Genomic DNA, 11,631 nt, shown 5'->3' on the forward strand with positions numbered 1-11,631 from the left:
AGGTTTTGGCCATTGCTTTTGTTTGACGATTTTTTGTCATTTTCCGGAAAGCGGAAGAACGGAAAAAAATTGAAAATTTGTGTAACGCAAATAATAAAAATTACATCAGTGGCTTTCGTTAAAAAAATAAATTTTACAGCTCGGTCATTATTGGGTTAATTACTTTCAATAGGTTGAACAGTATTTTTGTTCTAAATTCTAAAACAGTTCAGTGAAAGTATGACCAGCGACCAAAAGCTCAGAAGTGGCTTTGCCGGTCAGCCAGCGGAATTTAAAACATTGATGGGTCTTTTCAAGCTCGGAGTTGTCAGCTACGTCTGAAAATCAAAAAAGAGAGCTGTATAAACCCATCAACGACCGAGCTATATTTTCTTTTCTATGCAATCCATTGGTGTAATATTGATCACTGGAATTGAAGAAACCCCAGTATACAAGCATTTTTGTTTTCCAATTTTCCATTTTCTGAGAGAAACTCGAGAGATCTTTCTAGATTACTTGCATTTTTAAATATATATTTTTTGAAATATTTTTGTACTTTTATAGATGTTGTTATTTGTTAGGTTATGCACATTTCGCACACAATTGCTTTAAACCGAATTTATTGCGCAATAAAGTATAACAAAATGAAATCAAATTGATGGTAATAAATATCAATACTAGTAAACTAAGCTACCATTTGATACCCAAACGTTACTATATGGTTGCTTTCCAAAGCCATGGAAAATTATCGAAGTTGCTGCTCGATTTTTCGAACTCTTGATACGATACGGGTTAAGAAGTTTTAAGGCCCAGATTATGCCGGGCAAAACAGAATTTGGCAGCAAAGAAGCTCTCGAGGAAACTGTACGAAAACTTGTTGACAGAATATGATTACGTGGTTATGGACGGCGAAAGGTACAGCCTGGCAGATTTCGAACAATTTCCTGGGCAGGAAATTCAAACATCAGTTGACCGGAAGAGTGCCCCGGAAGAATGTAAATTGATAAAATCGAGTTTCCCAAAAAGATCCTTGTCTGGCAAACAATCTGCAATAGTTGACTGAAAAGCGAAACTATCCATTACTTCTGGAGTCATGGAGCTTCAAATTGCCTACGGAGATTACTGCCTTTCCAGGAGAAGCATGAGGATTATTATTATTTATTCTGGCCGGACATGACAAGCTGCCACTACTCAAGTTCCACCAAACAGTGGTGCTGTTAAAATGGCGTTACAGTGGTTCCCAAGAAGACGAGCCCCGGCAATAACCCGGATGAGGATATATTCCATATCTTCGTTTAAAAAGTTAATTCAAAACTGTGTGGCACCATAAGCTATAATAATAACCTTGTATGCATATACTTGATGCACATACACACGCACAGCGAGATGAAGAATAGAAGGTGGGAAGATTCACGGGTTTTGGTTGTGTTGAACTTTGATTGTATTAGTAGCCAGGAAGATAGGAAGTTCACATACCAGACATACCAGTCAGTTACTCAAATGGTACAAAATTGAATGTGTCAACGAATAACGTTGAAAGAGGATATACAGAAGCTAATTACAGATTTCCAAATCATATTTTTCGCATTATGGAAAAAGCAGAACATATCACGAACTAAAATGTTTATTATTTTCTTTGATTTCAGGACTAGTATTTTTATGTGTTTGGACTCTAGAGTAACTTCATGGAAGTTTGACTTTTGTCAGAAATTGTAATTACTTTTTCCACAGTTAGGGTGCGGAAAACTTCAGTCGTCTGAAACGAAGACGCAAGCGAAAAACTTTTCGTTTCAATCTAAGTCACACGGAGTCAATTAAATTTATTTTTCAAGTTTATTTTATATGAAAAATAATTGCAACCTTTTCTCCCATGCACTGTCAAATGTTTATCCGTAAAAGGAACAAAAGATTGTGTGACTCTGACTTTGTTCGTTTACGTTTTTGGTCGACGTAACGAGAAGTAAAATTGAATTGAAATTAAGTTTAGAACACTTCAAAAATACTGTAATTTCAGTTTCTGTTAAAATGTCGGGCCCTTATAATTTTGAACGCTAGCATTGATTTAGGGAAAAAACTAGTTCGTTTATTTCATTTGCTTATTTTTACTTTATTTACAAAACTTTTCATATGTAATGGACTATTATAAGAAAAGTAACATACATAAACAAAATCTGTGACGTCACAGATTTCAAAAATATTCCCACCTTTCATTTTCCATCTCGCACGCACAGTACCCATATCCAGTCGCATTGAATGTGTCAACGAACATTATATATATATATATATATATATATATATATATATATATATATATATATAGATTTGAAGGCGCATTTTCTGTTGGAAGATGTATAAGAAGAAACTGGAAAATCTTTTACAATCTCCATTATTAAGAACAGTGATCAGACACCATTATTAAGTGAAACTCAAGTGTTTCATTGTAAGAGATTGCGTTTTTGATAATTTTGGTTTTTGTGAACCGCAATGTGGTTTTCTAACCAAATCGGTCAAGGCTTGCTTTAAACAAGCAGGTTGTAGTCCTTGCTTATGCGTTATCCTAAATCAGTGACGTAGTCGTCACCGGAAGGCGCTATTCTGTAGCTGTCAACATGTCAAACGTGTTTGATTTGGTTGTACGCATCATTATTATTTCATGATTTTTCTTAAGTCTTTAAACTAAAAAAATTTCAATGTTTTTTTTCATTGGTCTCAATGTTAATTTTGAGCGTGATCTTTTTGTTAGCTCGGCGATTTTTGAAATGTATTGTCCATTCAATGTTTTTTTTCATTGGTCTCAATGTTAATTTTGAGCGTGATCTTTTTGTTAGCTCGGCGATTTTTGAAATGTATTGTCTATTCTGAATTACTTTCAGAAGGTCAAACTTTCAATACGGCCAGATTTGTGGAAGGATAACACTTGTATTTTGGACTACGATAATGCACCAGTTCATCGATCGATTACTGAGAACGAATTTTTGACCAAAAATGGCACGAATTGAATAAGTACCGCACTCTCCAGATATAGCCCATGTAACTTTTTCCTCTTGCTGAATCTCAAATTACAGCTTCGTGGGACCCATTTTGACAACGTTGAAGGCATAAAAACGAATTCGCTGCATGAACTGAAATTCCATAATACAGCTTTAAAAAAGTGTTTCGATTACTGGATTGTTTTTTGGAAAAAAATGTATTGCTTCAAAAGCCTATCTTACCTATACTGAAGGCGATGATATAGATTTAGATGATATATGATGCATTGTTTAAAAAAAAAATAACAGAATGTAGAATTACGTCTTACAGTAATCAGAAAACAGATTTAGTTTTTATGAAATAGTTTTAACGTTAGTAACAATTTTTGGTACAAACGGATATTGATGATTTGTACACCAATAGAATCGGAATGTTTTTTTAGATTTGTTTGGTATGCTGTACATTACGACTCCCTAATCCATTAATGGCTTAGATTAACGGAAATCGAAAACTTTTCCGATTACTATACATTTTTATTTCTGTGCTCACCTTTTTATTGATTTACAATGACATCCTATAGATTGTATCTTTCTCACAACATTGTTTCGCTAATAAAACCGGCCCATAGTTGCCGACCATCGATCAAAACGTGATCAATTTGTGTTTCCGTTTGCTATGGTGATCTTCAGGTGTAACGATATTGAAGGAGGTGCTACGTATGGCCATATTCTACGAGCGGGCGAAGTCTATAAGTCTTAGGCCTGAAACTACCAATCAGCGGTCTGAACTCCTACTCTTGGCCAACCTGGCACCGCGGTGATGTGGGGATAGGAGTTACTGGACAAAAAGCTAAGTACAAGAAGTACCGATGGAACGCTTCGTTCATTCGTTCACCAACCAACTTTCAATAACAAACAACAAATGTATCAGCGAGGTACAATATTTAAATGCTAGTGCGAATCAAAGGTAAATAAAGCGTTTGTTTTACCAACAATCTTGAGAAAGGAAAGCTTGCAGTTATGCTACGTGCGCTTTCAACTTATTGGGTAGGGGAACTGTGAGTAATACGAACAGTGGGGGTAATATGGGCAGGTGATTGGTTTGTATAGTTACATTTTGAATTTCAGATTTCTGTTAATGAGAACACCTTCTACATGTTATTCTATGATATTTAAGTCACTTTATGGCAATGAATACTGATCAAAAGTGGAAAAGGGAAACAAAAACCGAAAATCAAATGAAGTGATTTCAGCTGCTTCGATATTAAGCATTTTGAGTGGTTTAATATCAAAATTCAATTCGCTAATGGTTATATTTCGGTTTGTGAGTTAACAGAGAAGCGATATTAGGTATATACGGAAAAGTAAATTCGATTTTAAGTGGAAAATTTAAATTATTGAAATAATTGTACTGGTGGGTAAAATGGACAGTTGCCAGTGGGAGTGAGATGGACTGTGAAAAGCCTCCTAAGGAATGCCCTGCGTCTATAAATGGAAATTAAATCGCCACATAGGGACTGTTTAGAAACTGACTGGAACCAAAAGCAAAATAGTTGAGGGTATCTCCGTTTATACTTCTGAAAAGCATGATATCACTTCTAGGTAGATCAATTCGATTTTTTCATCATTTAACGGACATTCGAATCGAAAAAAATATTGTACTCGGTCTGTTTTAATTTTAGTAAAAAACATTGAAAAACACTTTTTTGTAAAATATTTGATCAATTAGGTAGAAACACAGTATATTGAATTGTAAGAAACTGCATCAATGTTTTGGGAAACATGAGACTCTAAAGATACAGGGTTTTCCAACTTCAAATTCCGAAAGTAAATTGAAATAAAACACACTTAGAATTCGAATTTCGATGAAACTTTTATTTCAAATTAAAGTTTGGTTTATGCCATTATGTGTGAAATACAACATCATTCAAATGTCCACCTAGGGCTTCCTCGCACACCTTGATCCGGAACAGGTAATTTTCGGTGACTTTCGGCACATATGGGGCGGTATCTCGGTCATAACTTCACGAATGTTGTCTTTCAAATGTTCAAGAGTTTGCGGAGAGTTGGCATAGACACGGTCTTTCGCATAACCCCACAAAAAAAAGTCTAGCGGGTTCAAATCGCATGATCTGGACGGCCAATTGGCATCACCAAAACGCGAAATTATGCGTTCCTCAAATTTCGTTCGCAATATGGCCAAGTTCGGTCGTGTTGTGTGGCACGTGGCGCCGTCCTGCTGAAACCACATGTTATCCGTATCCATATCTTCAATTTGTGGCAAAAAAAATCGGTTAACATGCGGCCATAGCGCTCACCATTCACAGTTACCGTCTCGCCGTCCTCATATTCAAAGAAATACGGCCCGATGACTCCACCAGACCATAATGCGCACCAAACAGTGACTTTTGGCGGATGCAATGGCCTCTCAACAATCACGTGTGGATTTTCTGAGCCCCATATACGGAAATTTTGGGTGTTCACATAGCCACGGAGCTCGAAATGTGCCTCATCGCTGAAGAAAATTTGATGCGAAAATTCAGCATTTTGCTGCTGTTGTTCGTTCACCCAATCGACGTATGCCCGACGCATTCCATGGTCACCACGCTCTAATTTTTGTACCAGTTGGGCTTTATATGGATGTAGGTGCAAGTCCAAATGCAAAATTCGCCACAATGATGTGTTTGACAAGCCCAATTGCTGAGCACGCCGTGGAATCGAAACATTCGGGTCATCCTCCACACTGGCAGCAACAGCAGCAATATTTTCGGCCGAACGCACATTACGATGATGCACAGGTTTCACAATATCCGCTACGGATCCAGTTTGTTCGAATTTACGCACTACATCAGCGATTGTGTGCTCTGTAGGCCGTCCATGACGACCAAAATCCGTCCGCAATGCTCGAAAAACATTTGCCGGTTCTTTATCATTTTTATAGTATAATTTAACAAAATTAACACGTTGTGCGATGCTAAAACGAGCCATATTGTAAAATGGCAGACATTCAACTAACGATATGCCGCTTTGGTTGACATCTATGTCAAACGGTTGTCAGCGCAGTGCTGTATACTCTCGGAAGCCCGAAATGGAAAACCCTGTATAATTGAAGGTCTTCTTAACATGTCCGTTTTACCCCCACCTCCCCTACATATAAATAAGTCGCTCACAATTTCAAATCACACATGATTTCGGCAGCCATCATGATAACAGACGGCGGCGGCCTCGAGGGTGTCCAAAATGGCCCAATGGCTCAAAACAGTGAGTTTAGAATAACTTTTCTGAATTGCTCTTTTCAAAGCTAGAGATGCATGAGCCGCAAAAGTTGAAAGTCTCTATAATCATAACACTCACTCACTCGCTTAAATCATAATCTTGCTCCAGCCAGTGGGCACACAATAGACTTCTCTAATGCTACGCAAGCCCAACCCCTGTGTGTATCTCCTGGCAGCCAGTATGCATAAGAATAGCTGCCTCGAAGCTTTGTCCTGTCGCAACGTGTTTTGTTCTACCGTCTACCAAGCCACCACGTCACCCGGCCCGGTCATTTTACCATACCTTTGTGTGTTTACCTACCCGCACCGTAAATGAAGAGCAACTGTGAATCAGTCGCTTGAAATGCAGAGATCGAACACTGCCGCATGCGAATGAACACTGTGGGGAGAGAGGGGAAATATTGCAGATTGAGCTCCGCCCGATAGCAAATTAACGACTTCAAATTCATGGTGGAGCTCGATGATTTGATACTGTATGGTGAAGAGTGCTTGTGTATTTCGGCATCGCACGCATACATTGTTGTTATTTTTAATCGTTGCCAAATGTATGTCACATTTTAATGTTTTGTATATTAGAAATGTGAAATAATGGTGGTGTTGGAACAAACATCTAATTGCCTGTAACAGGGTAAATGTTAACTGGGAAATACCGCCACGATATCTGCCATAGCTATAACAACAGGAAGAGAAATATCGCTTGTGTTTTTGAACGTTTTGGAATTTTTAATGTAATGTTGGATTTCTCCGAAGATCAGAAGATTCTTCTCTTTGTCCATCAATGAACACGAAAAAGTATCTCATACTGAAGCCCAATGTATAGGCAACTCTCTCTAACTCGATATCCAGGGACCCATCGAGTTAGGGAGGTTTCGAGTTATGGAGAGAGGAATGCTTGTAAAATAAACCAAAGGTGCCATGAAATCCATCAAGTTAGGGAAAATATCGAGTTACAGAACATCGAGTTAGGGATAGTACACTGTATATTCTTTTCGGACAATTCATAGTTATTGAGAAGTTGATTGAATATATTATTATGTTTTGTTCAAACAGAGTGGACCAAGTGTCAGAGATTAAAAAATTGTAATTACTATACTTTTCATGATGTTTTTCAGATCCAACCATGGTCTTTCATTGACTGCAAGTACTATTTTTCATAATCACGCTATCCCGTTTGTCGTTGAAACATACTTAATAGAAAATCAAGAATTGTACTTGAAAATACACACTAATCGATTATTTTTGGTGAGTAAAATACTGTTTCTAGCCATGAAATCGGTTTGTTTTATTGTGTAAGCTTAGTGGAGGAATTCTTACTGAATAAATGATATGATTTTCCCATCAAAATGTTCAGTCATAGGTGAACAAATTTCTGAAAAATATGTTTTTGTTCATTCAGACCAATCAGGACCAAGTACATATAGCCATTCGTAAAACCTTATTGAGTGACTTAAAAAAGATTTTTTTTTGTAATAATACCATTATTCGACCAGTAATAAAGAGCTGTAGAAAAACAATTAGGGAAAATGATTGGAAGCTACTAAAACTACACCGCTTCAAACTTTGGGTTCAATTTACTTGAGATCATAATTATGTTATTTACTCCGGTCTGACTGATCATCGACCATATGTCCATATGCTCACATCCCAAAATAATTCAACGTTTCTGTCTGTTTTGATTTCACGGAATAATCTTCGGAAAAATCTTTTTCTATTAAAGATTTGTTAGACCGATTCATAATTTTTATTTTTCGACTGAACCGGTCAAATGCTATCGAACTGCATCTATATTTTAGGATATTTTTTTTTGGTTCCCAAAGATAAAATCGAAGTTCTTCTCAACATGTCCGCATTTCTCACATTTCCTCCTATAGTGTAATGGGAGATCCCAGAATAAAATTGTTCAATTGTTTTTTTTGAATTTATTAATCTGACCAAAAAAATATGATGTCATCTCAAACAATAATACATTGACTCCATATAGGGGGAATATAGGGGGAAGTCGGGAAAAACGGACACCTATGAATGATTGATAAATTACATTTTTATTCTAAATTTCAATGATGTACAAACTTGCAATACAGTGTTCGACGCTTACTGTGTACACCTAGTTCTGTAAAAATCTATATTTAATAAAAATGTCAGGCAAAATCTGTTGGTAAGCGGAAAACCCGAAGAAGCGATGGTAAATTGGATGAAGGGATGGAAAATTACATCATAATAAGCGTTGTCAGTTCATCCGATATTTGCGCTATCGAAATTGATCTTTGTTCGTAGGTGGAAATGGATTTTCAGGCGAAATAACGCATTTCCATATCTTATACCTATATAAATAAAAATGGAAAGCCAATGTGTTGGTAAGGGCAACCCAAGGAAGGAATGGTTCAAAATATATTTCGTAGTATTCGTCTATATTTCGTTGTATTCGTCTCTTCCCGTAATCAATATAGCGGAGAGAAAAATCGGAAAATTCTTAAAACTGAATTCCCATATGTTCTACAATTAGCTAAGCGTTGTTAGTCCATTTGATGTTGGCGCTAACGAAATTGATTTTTGTTCGAAAGTGGAAAAGGATTTTCAGACGGAATAATGCATTCCTATATCTTCTATCTATATAAACAAAAAAGGAAGGCCAAATGTGCTGGTGTGCCCTAAACCCGAGGAAGGAATGGTCCGATTTGAGCTGTCTTTATTTTGTAATAATCTCTGTATCAAACATGTATTCCATGCAACGGAGAAACATGTTATTTCCAAGTGCTTGAAGAATCTTAAATGAGAATTGTGTCTAAAGATAATTTTGTATTATGAGGACGAATTTATAGTAAAAGGAAATTGTAAAGGGTCAAAGGGTAATTAATCAATGAAGAGTTCAGTGATTGAACTCAATAACGTTCATTTTGTAAGAAAACGTGGATGTTTGAAAGTATTCAAATCAAAAAATCAGCAAATCAAGTCGGGTCAGTTAGTTGTAATTGAAAACAAAAAAAGTAATCTACAAAGAGTACATTGATGTAAATTTTCGTCTGCAGAAGGTTTAAGGTTTTCATTGTTCTCGAGTATTTTTTAAGGTATTTTTCGTTGCGTGAGTGTTTCACCATCACTTCTCTTCCTGTTTATCGATTCAGCGGTGAAGTTTTCTCTTTTTTACTCCAGATATATTGATGAAAAAAATATTAATCAGGACGGGAAAGACAGAACTTCAACGACAATAGACAAACATTTCGTTTCGTAAACAGTTTGATTATCTCCTCTTTCTTTTTTCAACGGATGCTCACTAACTACGTTTCCAAGTGCAACCAGTTATCATGGACGATTCAGCAGAGCGATTTTTAAAACGTAATCCGAATGTGTCATTCCCAATGCCGGAAGCTATTTTAGACATGAAAACATGAGAAAAATAACAACCCTTTCTAGGTGATTTTAGTCTAGCTAAAATCAACGTTCACTTAAAGTGTCCGTCTTTACCACCCTTCCCCTAAATGATTATGTTTCATGACTCAAATCTTCGTTAACCGCTGCAGACAGCTCCTACTGTATTGATAATAGCAAGAGATAAGTCGACTAACGGACAGCGCCATTCACAATGCGCATTTCGGAGGTATTCTTCACACAATATTTGATTTTGCTCATCTTGGTTATCCCGTTTGTTCAAAATGGGCCTCAAATTCCGGCTAAAAAGTACCACATCCCTAGCATACGTGTAAGTATGAGAATCAACCGTTTGAAACCGACATCTTCAACGCGTGATTTTGATTTTGACAGGCCAATTGGTTTAAAGCTTATGAATTCTGCAACTCGATCGGGATGCAGCTGGTGACGATCCGTTCTCGGGAGGAAAATGATGCTGTAGGGAGTTTCATCGAAGGAACCGATAAGTTTAATCCCATCGCTTCCTTTCTTTGGATTGGCGGAAGTGATCTGGCCGAGGAAGGTGTATTCTCGTGGATGGCCACCGCACAGCTACTGACCTTCACTAATTTTTATTCCGGGGAGCCAAGCAATGCGAACGGAGGAGAAGATTGCCTGCATCTTGTGTACCTCCCTTCGATGGAATTGCGATGGAAGTGGAACGATAATAATTGCAAAAACAATTCTCTACATTTTGTCTGCGAGAATACATCGTTGGATTGTGTGACATTTTTTTAAACGATATGTGTGCAACTTTGATTTGCTTGTTATTGCTTTGTAGAGCTTGAAAATGATACGAAATATGTAGAAATAAATACATCGCATAGAAGCCTAATTGTTGTGAAGTTTTACGTTCAATATATTGACGTAGGACTACGTCTTTAATTTCTATACTGGGGTGTAAGTTTCGATAACAAAAGCGTTACGCCGGAGAACGAGGTTTTGAGCGTTAATAGCTCCTAAACAACTGAACGAAATGGTATGATAAACACTTCATTCGAAAGATAAAATGTCTACGCGTTATATGCTTGTTACTTTTTGATCCAAAAACTTGTTTCAATAGCCCTAAAACTGCTTTCAAAACAGGCTATTGAAATCACACCAATCGGTATATAAGTGAGTGCCGCTCGGAAATCCACTCAGTTACGATTGCACAACGATTGAAGTACGATCGCTGGAATGGATGGATGTTTCCCTAAAGCAGACTTCTAAAACATGGAGCCTGCGGAAATCGGTATTGCAAAATAGATTCAAGCTGAGGGTACTTTTGTACTCGTTTGCAAATTGGAATGTTTCCCTAACACAGGCTTCAAAATCTTGAAGCCTGGGAAAATTGCAAAATAGATGCAAGCTGTGGGTACTTTTGTACTCGCTTGCGTTTCTGCAAATCGGAATGTTTACCTAACACAGACTGCAAAACCATGGAGGGGAAATTGGCATAGCAAATTAGATGCAAGCAGTGGGCACATTTGTACTCGTTTGCGTTTCTGCAAATTTGAATGTTTTCCTAACACAGCAGCGGGTACATTTGTACTTGCTTGCGTTTCTGCAAATCGGAATGTTTCCCTATCACAGATTTCTGAAACATGGAGTCTGGGGAAATTGGCATTGCAAAATAGATGCAAACTACGGGCACATTTGTACTCGCTTGCATTTTTGCAAACCGGAATTTGTTTTCCCAATTCAGAACCAAGAAGTTGGGAAAATCGGCATTGCAGATACATTCAAGTTGGCAATTTTTTTATACCCCAATGCATTTTTACGCTACGGAATTTGTTTTGCTAACACGGTCTACAAAAACGGGTACGCTTTGGCTCGATTATGGCATTTGAATTGACTTAAATTGGGATTTGTTTGCAATTGAATTCGTAAATAGTTTCAATCATTCACTGGTTTAATCAATAATTTAATCAATACACACAAAAGATAGCTATGCGCAGCGATGATATCGTGCTTAAAGAGGAAAATCCGAGGTGAGTTTAATTCTAATTGAAGAAATACAA

The 11,631-nt window shown here is 37.1% G+C and overlaps 1 protein-coding gene across 1 annotated transcript; it reads left to right on the forward strand.

Annotated features, from left to right (window-relative positions):
• The first annotated feature begins 9,322 nt into the window (after positions 1-9,322).
• LOC129765641 (C-type lectin 37Da-like) lies at positions 9,323-10,519 on the forward strand. Its single transcript, XM_055766051.1, has 2 exons — positions 9,323-9,920; positions 9,983-10,519. The coding sequence occupies exons 1-2, from the start codon at positions 9,804-9,806 to the stop codon at positions 10,364-10,366; spliced, it is 501 nt and encodes a 166-aa protein (XP_055622026.1). The 5' UTR covers positions 9,323-9,803; the 3' UTR covers positions 10,367-10,519.
• Positions 10,520-11,631: the final 1,112 nt, after the last annotated feature.

This window comes from Toxorhynchites rutilus, chromosome 2, assembly GCF_029784135.1.
Source record: "Toxorhynchites rutilus septentrionalis strain SRP chromosome 2, ASM2978413v1, whole genome shotgun sequence".
NCBI lineage: Eukaryota > Metazoa > Arthropoda > Insecta > Diptera > Culicidae > Toxorhynchites > Toxorhynchites rutilus.